Consider the following 25,481-nt stretch of genomic DNA (forward strand, 5'->3'; position numbering starts at 1 on the left):
AGATCTGGCATGGAAGAAAAAGCATAATCACTTACTTCAAAATATTTGGCTGTAAATGCTTCATTCATGATAATGGTAAAAATTATTTAAAGGCTTTTGATGCAAGTTCTGCAGAAGGAATTTTCCTTGGATATTCATCAGTTAGCATAGCTTACAGAGTATTTAATAAGAAAACCTTAAATGTTGAAGAATCTGCACATGTTGATTTTGATGAAACGGCACTAATTGATAAGCCAACTGATCAAGTTGAGCTAGCTGATCAATTTACAGATATCAGTCTGGAAGATGATGACTCAGACGAAAGTCGTAATAATCAAAATATCCTTCATACATCTGAACCTGAGATATTGGATCAACCAGCTGAATTAGAAGCAAATCTTGACAATCATTTAGTGGAGCAAACTAATGTGAATCAGTTAACAACTGAATTAGCTCCAACTGAAACTGAGAACATTCAGTTACCTAACGAAGAATTTTCTGACAGTGTAGCAACAAATGCTGAACTTAGATGGAAGAAATCACACCCTCCAGAACTGGTAATAGGTAACCCATCTGATCCAGTAAGAACAAGAAATCAGATGCACAATCTATTTACTCATTCAGCTTTTGTATCTCAATTAGAACCAACAAAAACTGACGAAGCTCTTGCTGATCCAAATTGGATTAATGCAATGCAAGAAGAGCTAAATCAGTTCGTTCATAACAATTTCTGGAACTTAGTTCCAAGACCAGCTTTTAAAACTGTTATAGGAACAAAATGGGTGTACAGAAACAAACTGAGTGAAGATGGTTCAGTTGTGCGCAACAAAGCAAGGCTAGTGGCACAAGGATATAGACAAGAAGAAGGAATTGATTATGATGAAACATATGCACCAGTTGCAAGACTGGAGGCAATCAGAATATTTCTTGCCTATGCATCCTTCAAGAACTTTAAAGTCTATCAAATGGATGTGAAAAGTGCATTCCTAAATGGTCAATTGCAGGAAGAAGTCTACGTTGAACAACCTCCAGGTTTTGTCGATCATAACTATCCTGATCATGTCTATTATTTGAACAAAGCGTTATATGGTCTCAAATAAGCTCCAAGAGCTTGGTATGAAACCCTTTCAAAATTCCTAACTGATCATGATTTTTCTGTTGGATCAGTTGATAAGTCTTTGTTTAAATTTTCGAAAAATGATCATATCTTACTTGTTCAAATTTACGTTGATGACATTATTTTTGGGTCAACTAACCCCAAATTGTGCAAGAAATTTTCCAAGTTGATGCAGGATAAGTTCGAGATGAGCATGATGGGTGAGCTGACATTCTTTCTTGGTTTACAAGTGAAGCAACTGGATTCAGGAACATTTATCAGTCAAACCAAATATACCAAGGAATTGCTGAAGAAATTTGGCATGGAATCTTGTTCAGCAGCAAGCACTCCAATGAGCTCATCAGTTAAATTAGACACTGATCAAGGGGGAATATCAGTTGAGACGACACTATACAGAGGTTTAATAGGTTCATTATTATACCTAACCGCTAGTCGCCCTGATATTATGTTTGCTGTATGCATATGTGCACGATTTCAAGCTAATCCTAAGCAATCACACTTTTCTGCTACCAAACGTATCTTGAAATATCTTAAAGGCACAGAAAATGTTGGATTATGGTACTCTAAAGACTCATCTTTCAATTTAGTTGGCTATTCAGATGCAGATTATGCAGGATGCAATCTTGATCGGAAAAGTACAAGTGGATCATGTCAGTTTCTTGGAGACAGACTGATCTCTTGGTTTAGTAAAAAGCAAACATCCATAGCAACTTCCACAACTGAAGCAGAATATCTTGCTGCTGGAAGCTGCTGTGCCCAATTACTTTGGATTCAGCAACAATTGAAAGATTATGGTTTTGATGCAAAGGAATCACCAATATTCTGTGACAACACGAGTACAATTACTATTACATACAATCCAGTTCTTCACTCCAGGACTAAGCATATAGATGTCAGACATCACTTCATCAGAGATCATGCACTAAAGAAGAACATCAGATTAGAATACGTCTCAACGGAACAACAAGCAACAGACATCTTCACAAAACCATTACCAGAGGCTAAGTTTTCTTATTTCCGAAATATTCTTCCATAGCATTGCTTCTAAAAGACATTTGTCTTCAACCAAATCATTAACATGCCTAACCTCAAAACGAGCAAGGTATTTCAGTGCTCTTGCCTCCTGAGCACAAGTAGGAATGACACCACTATCACTCACCATCTTCAGTTCATAAATCTTTTCCCAGGTTGTCAATACCTTTTGAAAAACATATCTTTCCATTTTTCTTTTGATCTCAGTTAAGCGAAGGGCTGACTGATCAGTCACTTGAACGTGAGTGCCACTGTATGCATCAGAATCAGACATGTTGAAATACTTTTGAACTGATGAGGAATCACATTTTTATCACTATCATCTCATTTATAAGAAAAAGGTGTTGAAGAAGTTGAAGAATCACAAGTCAATTAAAGCGTCTCTCACATTTACCGAGGACATTTAATATATTAGTTGATCATTGTCAACTGATAACAGTTTGAATTTTATTAGTTGTTTCATTATCAACTTATGAAAATAAGTTTTTTTTTTTTTTTCATTTGTTTACTTATCAAAACTGATGACTGTTAGCATTTCATTAGATCATATAACAAATAATTGTGTGAAGAAATAAAACAAAACGATGCAATAAATATTTTATTCATCCATAAATATTTGAAAGGATTACATTATCATAAGTTTCCTTCACATTAGCTATCCACATATTCATCCAAACAGCTAGTGCTGAGGACGAAGTTTTGCAGAAACTATGTGAAGAAGCAATGCTGTTAAGAGTCTCCAACTCCTTGCGCAACATCAGCTCATAGAGATGGCCTTCCTTGAAGGCATCCACCTCTGCAGAAATCTTTAAGTGCTCTTGCACTTCTCTCAGTTGGGCCATCCGCCTGAACGAAGTAACCCTTCCTGAGTTATACAGGAGCTCGAGCTCTAGTAATTCTTCCCAGTAGGGAAGATTAGCATAGAAGACTTTGTCTTCCATAGCAGCTTTCTGTGCTTCCAGCGAAAAAGGATCAACGCTTGAACTACCTGCTCCTGCCATCTTTAAGTATTTTCTGCTGATGCTTGTGACTAACTTCTCTACTCTTATTTATAGGCCAGGTCAAAGAAGATGAAAGGACACTCCTTTAAAAGACGATTAAAAGCCTTGGGATTTCCTTAATCAAGATTATTTTATTTAATGCATCTATTTAGGGGGGATGAAGGTTTAAGAAGTTAACTGAGAAGACAGTTGTTAGTTGAATTCTCAACTGAAAGGAATCAGTTTTCCCTAACTGGTCGTTCAGTTGATTATTCAACTAATCTTCTCATCAAAGTTAAAAAAAATTAAACCTATTATATTCCACATCAAATGACATGACTGTCTGCTAATTCATGATGAATTTCAATTTATAACGTGTACACATTTTTAACCGCTCATTATTTTACACACAAAATTACAGTACACGTACACATATTTTTACTCAACATTTTACTAGACTAACACGTGTCCGAAAATTCAAACAGTCATAAACATTAGTACTATTTCCCGCTTCATCTCAGTTTTCCTATTACGAGACTTTTATCTTTCTAAAGAACTCTCACTTCTCCTAATTTTTATCTTGAGAAATATCAGAATTTCTATCACTTTCAAATGGCAAACCAAATTCCAGCACATCTTTTGAACGCCATGGCTATCAACTTCAACTCAATTATGACCATTACAGACGCTGATGTAAAGAAAGTATTTCAGCAACTGGAATCAGCAGGCTTAAAACCCTTTCTGGGTCTCTACGCTCAGGAAATTTATCCCAAAGAGCTTCACGACTTCTATTCAACAGGATTCATCAATTCTGATGAAAATATTGATGCTACCATCAATAACAAACTAATGATCATCTCTGAAGATTATTTTGGAAATTTGTTTTCACTGCCTTCTGATGGGCTCGCACAAATTTCTGAGATCCTGGCATCGGAAATCAAAGAGATGCAAACTTTACTCTCTGCTGATGGAAAGAAAATCAAAGTTTCCGATCCAAAGAAGGAGTTAAAGCACGAAGTGCAACTGCTGGCAGACATTGTAGCCAAAGGGCTTTTGGCGAAGGCTGGATCGTTTGCTGCTCTGACTCTGGTAAAGTTTCAACTCATCACCGTGATCATGACTGGACGACGAATCAACTGGAAGCATCTTCTATTCACTTCTTTGAAGAACATGTTCTCTTCTGCTAAGCAATCCAAAGGTTTTGCTGTCCAGCTCAGTTATCTGCTGAAAAACCAAGGGTTAATTGCTGATGATTCTGACAGATTAACAAGATTCAAGGTATTCAATGCTAAAAACATTTTACCATCCAAAACCAAATTAGATCTCTCCCCTGAGAAATTTATCAAGATCAAAAAGGAAATTGGGATGGAGCTGGCTGCTCCCAAATCAGTCAAAGTTGCCAAGAACTTGACAAAGAAGAAAGAGTCAAAACGCAAACTGACTCTCAGTGATTCTGATAGTCAGAAGACTCTACCTCTTCAAATTGTCAAGAAACCAAGGACACTGAAGACCAAATCAATTGGTCATGTTAAACCCACATCCACTGATCAGGTAATGGATACAGGAACTCAACAGCCAATCCAGGATGTTTTCTCAAAGGAATTTTCAGTTGCATCCTTAACTGAGGATCAGTTACCGTTATCCTCATTACTGCCAAACATCACTGCATCCAGCAAATCATCAAAACTTCCAGGGGTCAAAGCACCACTGATTAGTATCTCACCTTACTCTTCTTTACCATTTGCCATACCCACCGGAATAATACTCAGAGAAAATATTGACGCAACTACATCAGGATTAACTATTCCACACATTTTAAGTGACTCTAAGGGCAAGAGTAAACTTCAAGAAGAACCCAGGCCCTCAAATGCAATTCAGACTCATATTGACCTTATCTGGCAAGAAGTCAATACATTTGCAGAAGAGAAGCACCAAATTTTTGAAGAATGGGTCAATTTCAGAGTTAATGTTTTTGCTAACGAACTGCGCAATATATCAAAGTTGAAAAGATTTATTGATCTAGAACGATTAGTGCTCAAAACAGTTAAGGCCTCCTCTATCCAGCAAGCTTTGCAAAGGAAGAAATATTTAACTTACATCGGGAACAAAAGTTGCAGCAAATAGTTGCTGAACTCAGGCAAAACTTTAATCCCCTTAGTCCAACTGCATTCAACGACAAAGCAGTCTATGCTCAATTGGAAACAGATCTGATAACAATACAAGCAGAAATTAAAGACTGGGAAATGGGTCAAGAGCTGATCATCCCAGAGATATCTCAAAAATTTGCTGAAGAAGCTCCAGCTGATCATTCAGTTGGAAACCCAGTCACGGATCTTGCTGATTCTTCATCTCAACCAAAAGGTATTTCATCAATTGCTCCATCTTCATCCAACACAGCACCTACAACTAATATTCCTAAGATGTATTCTGAGGCTGAGCTGAAATTGGGAAACATTGATGAAGTTATTCAGTCAGTTGTTCAGGAATTTTCCACAGTTGATCACTCTGCTGATCAAATCAATCCGGAGGTCACTATTGAATCTGTACAACCTGATCTATCTACTGATCCGGTTCACCCCACTAATGAGCCAGACACTTTAATCAATCAACCTGAAGAGGCACCAACTTCAGTGCTTTTATCATCTGCTGAACAGAACCCTTCTTCATCACCTCAGGATTTAGATAAAATCACTGCTGATGATATTCCAGTTCAAGGAGAAATAACTGAAACTGATATTTCAGTTCAAAATGTTATTGAATCAGTCTCAACTGATCAAACTTTGGTCATTTTTGAGCACATCTCTAAAGAACCAGGAACATCTTATCAGTCTCCTCCTTCATCTTCTTCGGATATTGCACTTATCTTGGAAGAAGTTCAGCACCTACAGAATAATATGGAGCAAATGATCTCAACCATCTCCAAAATCAGAACACACAACTATCTCACACTCTAAAGCTGGACCATTCACATACATCCAACTTAGAGAAAATGAATAAACTTCAAGCCAATATGGACTCTCTTATCCAAACTGTAATAGATATGAAGAAGGGACTCATCAACTCTTTCTCTACAAATCAGGATGTAAACAGTCAATGAATTGGGCGACTGGAAACCTCTGTTTCAAAGAAGATAGAATTACTGCAGACTTCTTTCACCACTGTGGCCACAAGTATCTCCTCAGATGTAAAACTTCTATCCATCGATGTTAGAAAGCTCTCAGACAGAATAGAGGTATTTGACAAAAAGGGGGAAAGCAGCTGAAGCAACTGATATCATTTGTCCAGTTATTTTATGTTTCAGTTGTGCTGAAGAATTAATCAGATTATTATTATCAACTGATATCATTTTCTAAGACTTTATATTATCTACAAGGAACCCAGCTATTCTATGATTCATTTGCGTAATCTATTATCAACAAAGAGCTGAGTTAAATCACTTGGTTTTGTCAAACACCATAAAGGGGGAAATTGTTGGAAACTAAATTCTGGAGTTTGACAAAAACATAAATCAATTGATTAAATCGTCTAATACGCGAAAGCAAATTCGGCAGCTGATTCGGCAGCTGTACTTATCAACTGAAATCAGTTAACACAAACTGATCAGTTGAGAACTGATCAGTTAAAAAGTCAGCCGAAAATATTAAAATCTCTCAACTGAAGATACCTCGGGAAAGATCATATCAGCAACTGAAAATGGAAAGTCGCACCTCGATCACTACAACATAGAACAATGTGTTTCGGCTATTGCGTTTAAGACGCCGTATCACAATCAATGAAGAGAACATTGCCCAAAGGAATATTGAAGAAGCAATCAACGGATACATAAATTCAAAGTTACCGTTGAAAGACAAGTCTATAAATATGACAAAAGATCAGTTGAAGAACAAGAACGATCTATCAATTTCAAACTTGCTATTACTCTGTCAAAATCTCAGCTCACTCTTATTAGACTTATTCGTAGCAATCAAGGCTACAAGTTGAGCAAACTAGCACTCTGTAATATTGATAATTCAACAAGTGCTAAAGTTCAGTTACTTACAGAGATCATTGTATTATACTAAGAGTTTCAGTTTAGGCAATAGATAAGTCCTAACTGAAGTAGGTCTGTACAAGTGTTGTACTCGATCAAAGTCATTTAGTGAATATCCTATCCTTGAGATAGAAGGGGTGACGTAGGAGTTATTCAAATCTCCGAACATCCAGAAACATATTGTGTTGTCTTTACTGCAGCCTTTCATTTTCAGTTAGATATTCTATCTTTCAATCAGTTTATTTTCCGCAACTGCTTATTCAGTTTAACTGATTGTTATTGACCGACGGGATATTTTGTTCAGTTTGTAATAAAACTGAACTATCTTTTTAAAATAACTTTTATATTCATAGAAGTGTTTATTTAACCCCCCCTTCTAAACACTCCTTACTCAATAACCGATCCTATCATATTAATGCGTTTTAATCTCGAATTAAAGGAAACCTTAATATAAAATTCCCAAACTTAAAACTTAGACTTTTAATAATTATTTGAGTTGAAACCTCATTTTTCATAATTTTATAAAGCTAACAACTAGGCGTTTCAATTAATTCGTTAATTAGCGTTTCGTGAGCCGATAAAATCCCGATTAAATCTAAAACTCATTATTTTGATCCCAAATTTTTAACATAGACTTTTCATTATTTATTATACCCTTCCATGTCACCCCCGTGGAAAAAGGGAATCAATTTTGGTTTAATTAATCTCGTTTTTGACCCTTCGACGAACACACCGAGCCATTTCCTAATTTACCCGAGCCACGCCCAAGCCACCTTGAACCAAAACCTAGCCAACCCATCTAGGAACCCTACTGTGCAGGCCTAGCACAAAAAACCACACATGGCCCGCTCGAAACTTGCTGGAACTTGACCCCAAAATCTGTGCTTGTGTGTGGGTGAGCTTTCCCTTGGACAATAGGACTCCTTCTCCCTCTAGGAAACTACCAGCTGCTAAACACCCGACCCATACCGACCCTAACCACCCTGGACCATGCCCAGACCAAGCCCAGACCAACCCCAAGCTCCCATAACCGAAGCTCCACCAGCAGCAGCATGAATGGCCGAGAAACCCACCTAGCATGGACTCCATGTTTCTGTTGATAGGACCTAGCCAACCAACCCAGGCCCTGACCCAACCCCTCTAGCACCCTTAAAGGACCCTAAGGACCTAACCTAGCCTAGCCCAAGTGTGGGGACCCGGGCTCTAAATCGACTCATTCTGGGATTAAGTGGATCTGTGAGAAAATATGGGTCAAATTTTCGCTTTCTCACATTAAATCAAATGTTAATACTAAGCATAATCTTTCTTTATTAAATTACAACATACATAATGTACAAACATAATAAAGGTGTCTTGTTCTAATACATGCATCTAACTAGAGTTTAATACAAAATACCAAAATACAAATAGTCCACGTCTAACATAAGCCACTAGTCATCTTCTGCGCCCGTAGTCACCACGCTATCTCGATCTCATCTCTGTCGTGACCCAGATCCTGCCCCACCTGTTGTTATGCACACATACAGACATAACAACAGCCGGAAACTCCGGTGAGAACAAATCCCAATATAAAACATGTATACATGCATATGCATAATAAAATCATAAAACACAATATCATGCATGTAACATAAATCATAGGTTCCATAGTCTATGAAACCAATCTATATAAGCATGCAATGCAAATCAAATCATGTCTTGATTCAACTCGACTCTACTCTAGGGATCCCGGGGTGAATAAGACGTCACTGTCTGTTACCTACCCTCCCAATCGGGGTAACTGTACGTCTTACTCCTAGACTTCGGTCGTGTCTGTATCGAATGTCTACAATCGGAGGAAGTCTGCTCCTATGAGTCGATACACCGAACGTCTAGTTTTGACAACTCTGTCAATGACTCTCCTATCTCAATGCTTGAATATAAATCTATAAACACAGCATTATCATATCAGGAGATTTAAATATAATCTATAATCAATTCAAAACATATCAAAAACATAAACAATAAATCTAGTATGTGATTTGGTTGGGAAACTCCAATCAAATCTGATACGAGTCGTGTCTTCCCTATAATCACATAAATTATACCTTCTTGTAGTACAATCTGTCGTAGTCGAAGTCTCGATATCAAAATCGTCAATAAAATCTGAAATGGCAATCACCAATGAACATTCTATCAATCTCTCAATCAATTCAATACCTATAGGACTTGATATTCAATCTGAATAACATTTGACGGCATATCGGCGTAATCTTTCGATACCAGTAATTCAATCAATTCAAATCTCAACAAGAATTCATATCAACTCTCAACAATGAATAATCAATACCATATTCACATGATATTATTCAAAATCTGCATATTCTCCAATCAAGATATGCTAAAATTCGTAACACTTGTATACGGTACTATTTCTTCGATCCATTTTCGAATACACCTTCATAATCATCTTAAGAACATATATCTATGAGCACATCAAAGTTTCTTCAACATCAATATCTCAATTTATGTAGGATTGAACAATACTTACATCCTCTTGTAGTTCTTGATGTAAGGAACACAAATCCGAACTCGGAATATAATTCGGATTGCTAAATCTTGCACAATCTAGCTTCAAAATGCAAGAATCCTTTCTTTTCTCTTGGAATAGCTCTCGGTTCTCTCCTGCAAATCTGAAGGGAGAGGGATTCAGCTCAATTCTATATATATATGCCATGTGTCAACTTAAGAAGCAAAGGTGGCTTCCTCGCATGCAGCACCGCGGGTGCGGTAGGTTCAGGAGCGCGGGTGCGCAGTTAGGGGTGGATTTTAGGTATACCGTGGCAAAAATATCGATATCAAAAAATTCATACCGGTACCGATACCGAAATTCCGAAATTTTTCTATGGAAAAAATTCACACCAATACCATAATGATACCGAAAAAAAATTCGATACACCGAAAAAATGTGGTATACCTAAAAAAATGTCGGTACGGTATGATTATTTTTCGGTAATTTCGGTATTTTTCCCACCCCTCGTGCGCTCATGCTTCGGCATCAATTTCATTTTCTAAAATCATCGACCGCGGGTGCGGTCCTGGGTGCACCGCGGGTGCGGTCACCCCACTGTATTTGCACCGTGGGTGCGATCCTTCTAGCACCGCGGGTGCGGTGAGGCTACTGGAAATTACCCCAACTTTCTGACCATGCACCGCGGGTGCGGTCCTTCTAGCACTGCGGGTGCGGTGTCCCCTCGGCCTTACCTTCACAAATTCACATTTTATGACCGCGGGTGCACTCCCTCTCTAAGCGCGGGTGCGGTCTATCTTGTACTCAAAACTCTAATTTGTCATGTCTTTTCTCCCCTCATTGCATGTCAAGCAATCTCATATCTTTGAGCATCATATTAATGAAGATTAATGAATCTCGAGCCTTACACCAAGCCCCCTGGCCGAGCCCCTCCTCCCTACCCAAACTTCTGAAACATGCGCATGATTTCCTTCAAGCTCTCGGGTAGTGTCCTGAATGGCAAGGACTCCTCCCAGCCCCTGGTTTTCGAGTCCTAGCATGGCTAGGACTCTTCCCTTGACCCCTCACGGACCATAGCTAACCCCTGGCCCAACCGAACCAAAGCCCAGCCCCCATGCCCACATAACCGATCCCCTCAAGCACCATGACAGTAACTTGTACCAGCTTATATCTTTTATCATGTGCAGTGTTTTGGTGGAGTTTTAAGACTCTAAATGTAAAACATGTCCCTTATCATCCTAATCCATGGCAGCCCCTTATATAATTGTAAATCATGATTTTTGGAACAAAAAAAAGCTTTAAAAATCCACTTTTGATGCATGTACGAAAATATATCAAGATGTTCTTATTTTTCAAGCAATTCATAAATAAATACATAATATGGTGTGATGATGAGTAAAAGGAGAATATAGCGTGCCTTTGCGTTATATACGCACGAAAAACCGTTGACGACGAAGAACGGATCGAAACCTTGGCTTGTTCTTGCTTGAACCCTTCGAATTGCTCTTCAAAATTTTGTGTGAAGTGTCGTGTGTGTGGTGTGTCAAGGTGGAGAGAGTTTTCAGAATTTACAATTGTGTGGCCGTGAGGTTGTGTGCAAAGTATAGGGTTTTAGGTTTTTATTATATTTAATACACTAATTAAATAGCTAAGTAGGCTTTAGGCCTATCAAGCCAATCAAATTAAGCCCATTAGTCTCAATTAGGATTTAATAAATTATTATCAAAGTTTTTGTTTAAATAAATTTGTGAATTTATTAGCCAGGGTTGTCAAAAATTTCGTATTTTTTATTTGAAAAACCAACACCGATAAAATTTACGTCCGGACGTATAAAATCACCTCAAAACCCTTTATTTTCAAAAATACTTAAAAAGCATCACCCTTAATTTAAAAACAATTAACCAATAAAAACATTTTCTATTTTTCAGACCTCGGTCTCCGTTCCTCGATTGCAACTCGAATAACCTTTAAAAATACATTTTAATGCAACCATGTAGAAAAATATATTTTAAATATGTAAACATGCACATCATAATTAATTTATGCAATTAAAACAAGTAATTAAAATACAAGAGCATTTAATAATTGCATGCATGTGGTTTTCGTGAACTTTTAAATTTTCGGGGCGTTACACTCCACATCTCTGTCCGGCGGTAAACCCGGAACATCATCCTCAAACACATCAGAGAACTCTCTCACAACATCAATATCATCAATAATCAACTTCACAATTCTATCCACATCCACAATCGAAGCCAAAAACCCATCAAAACCTCTAAACAACAACTTCTTAGCCTCAAGACATGAAATAAAACGAAGGACCAGCGAAGTACCTGCACTGGCGAGCATACCTTCCTTATTGCCATCATCTGCAAATTTTACCGTCTTAGCAACGCAATCAATCACTGCACGATAAGTTCATAGCCAATCCATGTCAAGTATAATTTCAAATGCAAACATTGGAATACCAATTAAATCGGCATAAACTACTCGCTCATCGATTTGAACAGAGCACGCATACACAATAGATGTCGGGCACAACACATCCTCAGAAGGCAATACAACATTAAACTGGAGGGGAAGAATAGAAGGAACTAAACCAAAAGATCTCAAAAATAGTTCAGACATAAAAGAATGAGTAGCACCTGTATCAATCAATGTCGTAGCTACTCTGCCTGAAATTAAAATAGTGCTAGAGATCACAGAAGAATCATGGTTTATACCATCGTCATGATGAAGATTCGACCCTGCACCTTCTCTTTACTCGATCCTCTTGGACAGTCCTTGGAAATATGGCCTGTCGTGCCACATCGGTAACAAGTATGAGTACCGAATCTGCACTCTCCCCGATGATGCCTACTGCACTTGGGACACAACGGCTTCTCTGGATCAAATGGAATTGCTGGTGCTTTAGAACTCGGTTCCATCTTGCCTTTCCCCTTAAAATTGCCCTTTCCTCTTTGGCTCGAACCCTGACCCCTTTGAGCAATAGCCTGCTGCCTCGCTTGTCTCTCTCTGGCAATGTCTTTTTCATCTTGCTCGGCTAACAAGGCTTTAGCCACAATATCTTTAAATGTCACTGCCTTAGACATATTGATGTCCCTTCTGATCTCTGCTCGAAGGCCTCTAATGAAGTGAGCACCCTTGTCTTTGTCATTGGAGGCAATATACGGGGCTAACAGACAGCCCTCCTCGAACTTCAGAATATACTCATCAACATTCATACCTCCTTGACGAAGCTCTAAAAACTCAGTCACCTTTCTTGCTCGAAGTGCATCTAGGAAGTACTTGTCATAGAAAAGATCAGTAAAATCTTGCCACTTCAATGCCGGTATATCAACACCTACCTTGGTAGCATTCCACCAAATACGTGCAGCTTTGACTAACATGAACACTGCACAACTGATTCTATCCTTGTCTTCATAGTTGAGATGATCAAAAATCACCTCAAGTGCTTTGATCCACTCTACGGCCACCAATGGATCAGTGCTTCCTGCAAATTCCGGTGGATCCATCCTCTTGAAAGCAGTAAAGATCCCATCGGTTCCAACTGCTTGAGCCACTTGGCCTCTCACTTGACCTCTACCTTGACCTGTACCTTGCAAACGGAGCAACTGTTGGATCTGCTCACTATGGACCTTGGCTTGCTCTTTCAGCAACTTGCTGAACTCGTCGACAACTGTCGATGAAGAACTATCCTCACCCTCTGAAGCCTTTATCTTAGGAGGCATTACTCCTACAATGTGCTCACATAATACATATCAACCAATAACAATGAAAAGATGTAGAAGAAGACATTCCCGGACTGTTGAAAGTATACGAAGTCATATGCATTGGTCCGAAGAACGGTGCTCTGATACCACTAAATTTAACACCCTCTCTGAACGGTTTTAATAAAATAGCAGAGGAATTTAAAATTTTACTTGAAGGGAAGAAGGATTCAAAATACATTTCAATATATAATCAAAAGTATATACATGATCAATACAATGATTCAACAAAATACAAAATATCATTTTTGTGATCATGTCCAAAATGCTATCAAAATAGTCTTCTTCCTTCCTTCTCTTATGCATATGACCCTGGCTCCAATCAACGTCCTGGCTCGTCGCTCTTAACTGCATCACATGAAATAACTGAAAAGAGTATAAAACTCAGCAAGCGGAACTCTTACATAGCAATAAATACATATCATATTCTGAAAACAGGACTTTGAAAACATTAAATACCATCAACTCTTGAAACATGAATAACATAGCATAATATAACAATAAGATGGTAATTCTCTTTTCTCTGCTGGATTGATATCTATATAGTATCTCTGTCTCTGTACCTATATCCCATCGATATAAATCGATAACTCTGAGGGATATAAGCCTATGGTCGTTGATCAACTAATTGCATGCAATCTCTGACTATGTATCTATCAATCCATAAATCATTTGAACTCTCACTTTGGCATTTCATCAAACACTTTCCATACTCTTTTCTTTTGTATTCCCTTTGACATAATTGAGACATAAAATGCCTCTAATATACAACAAAGTGTATTAATACATAGCATGAATCAAATGTAAGGGAATAACATTTTAAAACCATTGAAACACAATACATATATTATCATGTGAGCACAAGGAAATGAATTCCACTTACTACACTCGGAAAGCTTGACTCTAAACTCTAGGTTGAATTCCTACAACAATAAACCATATATTGCACCATTAATAATCCCATAATCACAAACCCATAATATTAAATACATAAAACCAACATAATCAACAAACCCATGATTTCCCAACATCATAATCCAAGAATAAACAATGCCACAAGGTTACCTTAGCTTCTTGAACCAACAAGAACCTTGATCTAACTTCAACAATCCAAGTAGGAGCTTGAATCAAAGGCACAAAAGTAAGAAAATGGAACCCTAGCTCACCCCTTGCTGAATAAATCGAGAATGGAGGAGAAGAAATGAGAGAAATGAAGCCAACTCATGTATTTAATCACTTAAATCTCGAAAACACGCTTTCACTATTCATCGACCACGGGTGCGCTACCTTCTTCACCGCGGGTGCGGTGTGCCTTCGGCAACTCATCCAAAAATCCAAAAATGACGACCGCGGGTGCGCTGCAAAACTGACCGCGGGTGCGCTCTGCCTACTGGAAAAACATCACAAATCTGGAAGCATCGACCGCGGGTGCGGTCACTTCTGAAGCCAACAACAAACTCTATGCAACAAAAATCGAATCGCAACGCCGCTTCTCCTCATAATTCGGCAACACTCCCAACAAGAAAGTTGCACCTCTATAACTTATCTAACCACCCCAATTGGCCTCATACCAATTGGCTCAACATACGAATTACCATAAATTAATTCGCAACAACTCTACAATACAACTACCCAACATCTAATAACAACAATACTATAAACCATAAATCACAACTCTTAACATAAAAACTATACTTAAACTCAACCAAATAGTCAATAATCATACAAAATCTTAAACCATACCGTTCACCAGGCTTGGTTATTAGTTATTACAATCTCCCTTCCTTAGAGGAATTTCGTCCTCGAAATTGACTTCACTACGCAAAAAGCTCGGGATACTTCTCTTTCACCTCATCCTCTGGTTCCCACATGGCTTCTTCAATCAAATGATTCCTCCAAAGGACTTTAAAAATGACGATCTCTTTGTTTCTCAACACTTTAACTTTGCGATCTAGAATCTGAACTGGAATCTCTTGGTACGTCAAATTCGGCGTCAAATCCAATGGCTCGTGGCGAAGAACATGGGAAGGATTCGCAATATACTTCCTTGACCCATAACAGACCCTAGCCTAGCCCTGGTCAAGCCAAACCAAGCCATGGATCGAATCCCCCCCTTAACCGAGCCCTTAGTTCCCTTTGACAACAAATTCATTCCAGCTTGTTTTCATGTGTGTGCAGCATGTCTTCGTGCATGTATAGGACTTCTTAAACTCGTGTAAGACTCCCTTAAATTCATACCCTAGACATGGCAGCCCCTTAATAACATAATATACATGATTTTGGATCAACAGCCAAACTTTAAAAGTACATAATCATGTAAAAACGAAAATAAATAAATTAACCTCTTGTTTTCCATGAGATTCATGCATAAAAACATATTATGGTGTGATGATGAGTAAAAAGAGAATATGACGTGCACACAAATAAATGTTGATGATTGCGAAGAACGACGACGGCAACTTAGGCTTGAAACTCCCCTTGAAATTTCGAACTTTATCTTCAAAATTGTGGTGTGTGTGTGTGTCGTGTATATTGGCTGATGGGGAGTGTTTGAATTTCTTGTGGGTGTGTGGCCGTGAGTATGTAGGGTTAAGGGTGGGGTTTAACATATTTTATAGTCTAATTAATCACTAATTAGGCTTTCGCCCATTAAGTAGGTAATTTAGGCCCTTTAGTACTTAATTAGAATTTTAAAAATAGTTTTGTTTAATAAAGTTTGTGAATTTATTAGTCGGGTTGCTAAAACGTTCCCGTTTTTGTTAAAAATTCAACACCGATAAAAATTACGTCCCGGTGTATAAAATCACCTCAAAACCCCTTATTTTAAAAAATAATAAAAATCATCACCCACATTTTAAATAATTAAAAACAACTATTTAATAAAAATATTTTCTATTTTTCAGCCATCGGTCTCCGTTCCTCGATTGCAACTCGAATATCTTTTAAAATTACATTTTAATGCAATCATGTAGAAAAATATATTTTAAACATGTAAATATGCACAACATAATTAATTAATCCAATTAAAATATAAAGAATTTAATAATTGCATGCATGTGGTTTGCGTGGACCTTTAAATTTTCTGTGCGTTACAGTTGTTCGGTAACTCATCCCATGAGCTCCTATCTGTATGATCGGATATCTCAATTCGTATATCAATGAAAGATGGCGTTAACATCACAGATGTTATCCTCGAGCTTGAGCGACCTTTATCCTTAATTTAGGTAGATGAATGGACTAAACGAGTTTTGAATATATATTCCATTTTTAATGAATTTCATGATCGACGTGATTTGTATATTTCATGCTAATGTAGTATATTCAAAGATTTAATATATATTGTTTTCATTAGTATAGAAATAAAGTAAATGTTATAATTAGATAAAATTGTATAATATAATTAAAATAATTTTTTTTTACATAAAATTCGATAAAACTAAGTCACAAGTTAACTTATTGGATACACACTTTAACAAATATATTCAAACATCACTAGGTGATCCTTGAAGAAACAAGTAAACAAAAGCATATAATCATATCCATTCTGCATAGGCTTTTGATATGTTTGAGGAACTTGTCCTCTAATTAAGTGAGTACGATAGATAAATAGGAAAATTACGAAGAATAGAGCAAATGCGTTGTTGACGTGAATAGTAGATCAACCAATTTATTAAATAGACAAAAGGGATAAATAAACCAAATACTTCAATCAAATCTTATTTCAATTATTGTTACTTACGAACGCTTTTAAAAGTTTGAAAATTTTGTAAACACAGAAGAAAAGAAAAATAAAGCTAGAAAATACGATGTTTCTTGCGTACCAGTATGCTTCAATTATCCTACATATCTCCTCAACGGGACAAATGGATAAAAGAAATCATGATTTTGTCAAGTGAACAAAAAAACCAAAAAAATTAGAATTTGAAACGAAGTTGAATAGTCACATTCATAATCCTCTCTATGATACAATTTGTTTTTATTTATATGATAGTGATATTTTGTAGCAAATCCAACAATATTTTTCTTAGTGATCGTTGATTGGTTTCGATCGGATCATCTCTCGTGTTTATTTTCTGAATCTACCATGCTGTTATGTCTCGAATACTCGAACTCGGAACCATGGTCTGAATTCCCACATATACGACGCCCCATCACATCATTATGCTGCTTTGGGCTAAAAATGTATCCATCTTCGGAACTGACGCTACTACTGCAGAATGAAGGAGAACCAATTGATTTCACGCAGCTTTCTTGCCTCTTATTCGAGGTCAGGCTTTTGCCGTTTCTTTGGTTTATACTTACATTATGTTCATGGGGCATTTCAGCTGAAGATTCTTCATCGCTGCTAGAACCAGAATCAGAATGATCATGAGGTTCTTGAACGTCGCTCTGCCTCGGATTGGGATTGGGAGGAATACAATCTTCTGGTAAACTGCTATCACACCTCATGCCGAATCCGAGGCTATCATCTCGCGAGTAAATACTGCTGTTTCTGCTGTTTCTGCTGCTTCTGTTGGATCTTGAACTCCATTTGCATGAATCTTTGAGTTTACGTTTCGATTTGCTCTTTGAATCCTCTTCATCCGAGCTTGTTGAGCTTCCTTGTTCTTTAGGTCTGTTCTTTTGGTCTTCATAATCCTCACCGCTATCTGAACTATCCTCTCTTTTGTGGCAAAACACGTTTGTGTTGTTAAAAGAATGACTAACTCCATGTTGGCTAGGAGTTTCCACTCTTGATGATAGTATAGACATAAGACGAGCAGGGACTGGCGTTTCAGGAGGAGCCGTTGCAAGGAAACTAAGTGCGGCCACGACATCCGTGATCAAGGGACGGACCGATGGTTCCTCGTGCAGGCACATTGATGCGACTCCCACTGCTTGGTTTAGGCTTGTAATTGGAAATTCCTTTTTAAGTAGTGGATCCGCCATTTCAGGGAACATTTTCGGGTCCCGGAAAATCGGTTGTGCCTATTTGAATGTACGTATAAATCTTGCCAAGTTAGATAAGTACTGTACGTCTCAAAATCTAAGCCAAGTGTTCAAATGTATAGAAGTGATCATACTCACCCAACTAACTATATTTTGCTCGTCTGCTGGGCGCTTCGTGTCAAAGGCTTTTCGCCCTGTGATGAGCTCAAGCAAAACGACCCCAAAACTGTACACATCTGATTTGGATGTCAGCTCACCATGCCTTTCATATTCGGGTGCACAATAGCCATATGTTGCCATGACTCTAGGCGATACATGCATCTTATTGCCACTCTGCAAGAGCTTTGCAAGCCCGTATTCCGACAGCCTGGGATTGTTCATCTCATCAAGCAAGATATTTGAAGCCTTCAAGTCTCGGTATATGATAGGAGGATTGGCCTTTTCGTGCAAGTACTCAAGCCCTTGAGCGATCCCCAACGCTATTTTCATCCTTGTAGACCAATTCAATGGCTTTTTATTAGGTGCAAGATCTGCAAAACTCGAACAAAACCCATTCATTGTTAGCAACATAGATGACATACTTATAAGACGTGTAACGTAACGTGTAAATAAAAGACCATTGCGGTTAAGAATGAATTAAAACGAGGGCACGGTACCAAATAGAAAGTTTTTCAGAGATCCTGCGGGCATGTAATCATACACTAAAAGCCGTTGTTCTCCATCTGCACAATATCCTATCAAACTGACCAGATTCGGGTGTTGAAGCAGACTCAACATCAAAACTTCAACTTGGAACTCCTTGCTCCCTAGTGTTCCACTCCTGTCTAGTTGCCTTACAGCCACAACCTGCCGAAAGAAGGACAAACAAGTTAACATTCTTCAAGAAAATTAGCTATGCTTGCAAGAAATGCAAGTCGTGTTGATATGTATATGCGCAGTGTACCTGTCCACTTGATTGAAGTGTGGCTCTAAATATTCTTCCAAATCCACCCTCACCTAACAAACATTCTTGTCGAAAGTTCTTTGTTGCGATAGCAAGTTCGCGAAAAGTGAAAGTTTTTGCAGTGTTGTCTCCATTTTCTGTTGGTGTAGCATCTGGTCTATTACCGGTCTCGACCGATGGAGCTTGCATATTACTATGCACTGTAAAGAGAAAAAAACATCTAGGTATCATAAGAAACTATACATTCTTGATTGTATTTTCTTCATTTTTCTTAATTTATGCTCAAAACTCTTGGAACACGAAAGAGAGTTGCTAATCTAATGGTTTTTATGTGTAAAGGGACAAGTTTTAAATTTTATGTGGCCAAAGTTCAATTTTTGCATATTTGTTTGTTTATGTGAAAACATGGGAAGATTTGAATTTTTTTGTCCTGTAATGATAAAGGGTTTGGTGTTTCTCATACATGACATTTCCAAATTTGATGAAAATATTGTCTACACATTTGATACTCACTGAATTTTGATCTCCTTTAAATTTAATATTAATTAATTTGTATATTATCAAATGAGTCTCCACACTAGCATACTCCAATGTTTCAAAAATTTTAATTTGAAACTTCAGGTATAAAAATTTGGATGAGAACAAGAAAGAAATAGCTAGAAGAAAAAATTGCATTTCAGAATAATCAACTTCCGTATGTGATTTATTGGATATTTATTTTTGTCATTAATTAGATTATCGGAAGCAAAGGATCTTGAATATTATTGCAAATTCAGAAAAGAGACAAAAAAAAAAAAATCCATTTCATCCCAAAAAAATTAACACATGATCATGTAATATACTGATTAAAAAGGAAGATGATTAATTAAACTTACCATGAGGAGGTGATAAATGAGTAGTGACATTTTTCTCCTGAGGTACCGGCAAATTATCATCTGCCTGGCTTTCTTCATTAGTTCGGAAACATGGGAAGCAACTGCAACTCATTTCTTCACCCTTAATATATGGTAATTCTTCCCCAAAACCAAACTAAACGAATATAAATTATAAATATAAACAAATTAAAAAAAGAAAAGTACAAATATATAGCCCCAACCCTCGGCGTCGAATGTAACGTACAAATTACTTACAATTTCCTTGTTTCTTTGGACCTCAAAATATGGCAAAAACAAAGAAAATGAATCGACGAAAATTTTGTGAAAATCTTACAAAAATGTCCTTATTTATCTAATAATCCAAATCCCAGGAAGCTATTTAAGAAGAGGGCTAATCCTTGGTGAAGGGGTAAAGCATGCATGGGGAATGAAAATGGTAAATGGGAGCTAGGGGTCCTCCAAAAAATGAAGGACCCTTAGAATGGAAACGAAAATGGGAATTGTGAATAACTTGATCAAAAAAATTAAAAAAATAATAACGTTTTTGGAGAAGAAGAGAGAAAATGGGCGTGTTTGTTTATGGACATGCATTTGGATGGAAAACTGATATTTTTTTAATTTAAATTTGGCCATTCATGCCGAGAAAGAAGGGGGGCATAATGCCATAATGGACATACGTTTTTAAGGTGGTTTATTGTCTTTGTTCTTCGTAAGAAACTATTCATTAGGTCAAAATTGGATATACTAGTTTACGATGCAAACTACATAATATTAGAGACAAAAACTGCAATTTTGGTCTTGTAGATTTGTTTCATTGTAAATTTAGTTATCAATATTATCAAATTTAAGACTTGATCATATATATTTTTATTTTGGAAATTTTAGTTCTTTTTATTGAAAGTGTTGATGTGGCGTTGTATGTTGGTGAATATAGAGAATAACAATATGCGCGCAGTAGAGAATAAACACTACTACAATAAACGGCTATTGTGACACTTTTTTGTAGACACTTTTAATTAAATGTTGTTACAAATACTTAATAATGACACTTGTAAAAAATTAATAATGTGTAAAATAAAAAAAACATATTAGATTAGTTATCATGACATTTTTAATTGATGTCATCTATTATATAGAGGGAAATAATTACTTTTCCCACATCGTAAAAAATCGTTGAAAACTAAAAATTTCACTATAAATAAGTGTGATAATATTTGGGTTAGATAAATATTGGAGGAGGGAAAATCATTGTCTCCCTCCATATAAAAAATGACATCAATTAAAGATGTCAGGGTAACTAATCTAATATGTTTTTTTATTATCACATTTATTTTATCTAATTTCCCTCCTCCTATATTTATCCAACTCAAATAATCCCACATTTGTTATTGTCACTATAAATAACATACACGATACTTTTAGTTGTCATTATAAATGATTTTAACTGACATATAAATTTGTCATTATTACTATAATAACAAGGCATCTATAAATGTATTTAAATATGAGTTTTCCTGACATTTAAAATTGTCATTATATGAATTATTATTAACACGTATGAAGTTGTCATTAACATCTTATAATGACATTAAAAAATGTCAGTAAGTTTAAGACGACATTGGAATAGATGACATTTGTTGGAAGTGTCACTAAAAGTTAAATGTCACTAAATATTGAATATGAAGACATTTATGAATGTCACCATAAGCATTTTTTCTTGTAGTGAAATAAGTAGTATAGGGAAAAACTCGGGTTTGAGGCGTAATAGAATTACTTTCCTTTAAGGTTTTATTTGCTCCCACTTCTCAAAGTTCACTAATGAATTTTTTGCAGCAAATTACCCCGAAGATACAACAAACCCTTCAATACAATAATGTAGCAATCATATTGTATTGGAGAACATATATTTATAGATAGACAAGAATTGCAATGGAGAGTTGTGTCTTTCCATGAATCAATATGTCTTTCCATGAATCAATGAGTCTTTTCATGAATGAATGTGTCCATTAACAATGCAACTTTTAGTAAACAATTGATATAGATGCATTTTAGAATCAAATTATACAACCAAGAGACACAATGATACAACGTGAGAGTTGGTTTGACACTTTTATGCTTTAATGTTGCTTTAATTACAATCTCTTACAATCCCCCACTAGATTAATGTAATATTTTCTCCATATTAATTCTGATAGATTCACACATACAAGAAGGTATCTCTAGATTTTAACCTTCAATTAGTGAAGTACTTCAAATTATTTTGCAAGATGATAGAGAGAATTTGCTTTTAACTTCGTCTCTTGAGCAAATACAGGAAATACACCACATATGAACTATCTTAGATTTCAAATACGTTCAAAACATTTAGCACTATTGTGGCCTTGTGCTCGATCTTGGATTCATGAATATTTACAATACTAAACCACTGTCTTGTTAGAAACGGCACCATTTCTTATGTTCAATAGGTGAAGTTTCAAATTATATCTCTAGCTAATTAAGACTTGAAATTCATTAAGAGTGTCATGTACTCAACCTCAACCACATAGCTATTTACACCAAGCATCATAGAGGGGACTAATAAATTTCTCGGTGTCAATCGATCACATAACAGTGACTTGTTCTTACCCATTTAACTATGAAATAGCGGTATAACTATTACATGGTTGGGTTACCATCACTGGTGTGAGGCCCGGGGCTGAAGAGGGCGGGGGTGATCGCCGGTGTAATGAGGTTGCACGGACAATGAGCGGCTCCTGAACGGCTTCTAGATGGAGGGAACATTAATGAACCGATCCCACGCCGGAATGAGAGGGATTTCGAGACTGTTCAATGTAATGGACTGTATAGTTGAAGGGCTTAAAAGATTTGATATGTACTACTCATATCAAGAAAGTGCATCTTCTTTTCGGTAACTCATAACATAAGAACTCCATAGTTAAGTGTGCTTGACTTGGGGCAATTTTTGGATGGGTGGCCTCCTGGGAAGTTTCCCAGGGTACGTGTGAGTGAGGACATAAGCACGCTGGAAAGACCTGTCTTGATACGGTGAGGACAGTCGTCGAATCTGGGGCGTTTCAGTTGGTATCAGAGCCGACCTCTCTTAGTACGGTGTGGTTCGGGGACGAACCAAGCAGAAACTGGTGGGCATGTGAGGCCCGGGGCCGAAGAAGGTGGGGGGTGATCGCCGGTGCCATGAGGTTGCACGGACAATGAGCGGCTCCTGGTAGGCTTCTAGGTGGAGGGAACATGAATGAACCGATCTCATGCCGGAATGAGAGGGATTCCGAGACTGTTCAATGTAATAGACTACAGTTGAAGGGGTTAAAAGATTTGATATGTACTACTCATATCAAGAAGGTGCATCTTCTTTTCGGTAGCTCATAATGTAGAACCCGTAAATTGGACTGCGTATAAGCCATGCATAATTCTAGTATTTAAAAATTAAAATGATTTTTATCGTATGAGTATTTAAATTTAATTATTTTTCGTAGCATTTTAAATTTTTATCATTTCAGTTAATTCAGTGAGGCCGGACTGGAGTTGGAGTTTTGAGATAAAATTTAAGATTTAGAAATTATTCCCAGAGTTTATTTTTAGCTAGCTAGTAAGTTGATTTAAGTTAAAAAGGGGGTTTAGGGAATTATTTAAACAACTTGAGGTTAGTAGAAAATAAGTTCATTTAAGTTCCATAATTAAGGGATTAATTCACTAAATTATTTAAGGGATATGTAAGGCTCTTAAGGTATTAAAATTTATCAAATAAACAATATTTCCCTTCACTTTTATTTCATATTTTCGGCCCCCTTATTTGCTAGATCATTCTTTGCCAACTCAACACCTTTGACCCTTTCTTTGTTATTTAATAAGTAGGATAATCCTTTTATATTTGGAGCACCATTTAATTAATATTAGATCATATCCAAGCCTTGTATAACATGTAGGAAATCGGTCATATGCTTCCCCCCAAGAAGACTTGATCAAACCATTTCAAAATTCAAATGAGAGGGAGACTTGGTCATACCTTTGCGTCCCTTTATTTTTGGATCTCACTCACACTCCTAACCATTTCTCCTCCCCCCCACCACCGAAATCTTGAGAGAGTTCAGAGCATTTCGTGAGTTTTAGTGTGGAAAAAACCGAGAGCTTGGAGGAAAAATCGAGTGAAGAATAAGGTAGCCAGATCACTCCACCTCCTCCGTGCCGAGTCGTCTTATTCATTCGTTTTTCTTTTAACAATGAACCAGGCATGCATATATTCTTCCTTGACTCTTCAATCAAGTCCTATTATCATTATTTTTACATTTCATGATCATCACTGCCATGCAAAAACCGAAACACACCAAAAATTTTCAGAAAATAAAACATCCAGATTTTTCGGTTCCATGACAAGCTTCACGGTTTCTTTTGTTTTCATGGTTTCAGGTATTGGTTCGATTCCAGGCTCCCAAGGTGACATCTAGACATGTACTAGGATGTATTAGGACCATGATGGTCCATTCATTTAACCCCATGTACGCTGGAAGTCGAGAAGATGACAGCAACTTCCCTTTTGATCCATTTGAGTTTCAAAAATTCAGTTTTGCTGTCAAAAGGGAAATGAATCTGATCTTGGCTGCCCCAAGGCCTATAGCCATGGTTAGATCACTTCCCTAGCATGTCTAAGACGTGACTAAGTCGCCCTTTTGGAGGCTTGGTCCATGGTGAATCGGTTTTTAAATAAAACTCAAGAACACGCCTAGCACCCCTTTGGAGGCAAATTTTGATTATTTTAAAGAGAAAATTTTTAATTTTTCCGCAAATTTTCAAACATGAATTTTCGGGCCGTTATACATAACATAAGAACTCCATAGTTAAGCGTGCTTGACTTGGGGCAATTTTGGGATGGGTGACCTCCTGGGAAGTTTCCCAGGGTGCGTGTGAGTGAGGACATAAGCACGCTGGAAAGACCCGTCTTGATGCAGTGAGGACAGTCGTCGAATCTGGGGCTTTACAACCGATAATTCTTTCAAAAGGTTTCTGTCCCATTCCACTAGATGTTTCCTTGACTAAGTCTCTCGAAACACCCTTTGTCAAGGGATCTGCTAGATTCTTATTGGTCCTAACATAAACCACATTGATGACACCATCTGTTATCAATTGTTTCACATATTCATGTCTCAAGTTAATATGTCTAGACTTTCCGTTATAGACTTTGTTATAAGCTCTAAACAACGTAGCTTCACTATCACAATATAAAGAAAAAGATGGCATCAGTTGTGGCCACAACTCAATATCACATAACAGATTTCTCAGCCATTCTGCTTCTTTTCCTGTAGCA

General features: G+C 37.1%; 1 protein-coding gene across 2 annotated transcripts; it reads right to left on the reverse strand.

Moving 5' to 3' along the window:
• Positions 1-17,378: 17,378 nt before the first annotated feature.
• On the reverse strand, positions 17,379-20,689 carry LOC140804147 (probable serine/threonine-protein kinase PBL25). Of its 2 annotated transcripts, XM_073159981.1 has the most exons (6): positions 20,420-20,689; positions 20,165-20,318; positions 19,290-19,489; positions 19,003-19,192; positions 18,485-18,876; positions 17,379-18,385 (listed from the first exon to the last, which is right to left on the reverse strand). In XM_073159981.1, the coding sequence occupies exons 2-6, from the start codon at positions 20,274-20,276 to the stop codon at positions 17,471-17,473; spliced, it is 1,809 nt and encodes a 602-aa protein (XP_073016082.1). In that variant the 5' UTR covers positions 20,277-20,318; positions 20,420-20,689; the 3' UTR covers positions 17,379-17,470. The 2 variants fall into 2 exon arrangements, with proteins under 2 accessions (XP_073016082.1, XP_073016081.1); XM_073159980.1 differs by having other exon boundaries at positions 20,165-20,689.
• Positions 20,690-25,481: the final 4,792 nt, after the last annotated feature.

Source organism: Primulina eburnea, chromosome 11, assembly GCF_022965805.1.
Source record: "Primulina eburnea isolate SZY01 chromosome 11, ASM2296580v1, whole genome shotgun sequence".
Classification (NCBI taxonomy): Eukaryota; Viridiplantae; Streptophyta; class Magnoliopsida; order Lamiales; family Gesneriaceae; genus Primulina; species Primulina eburnea.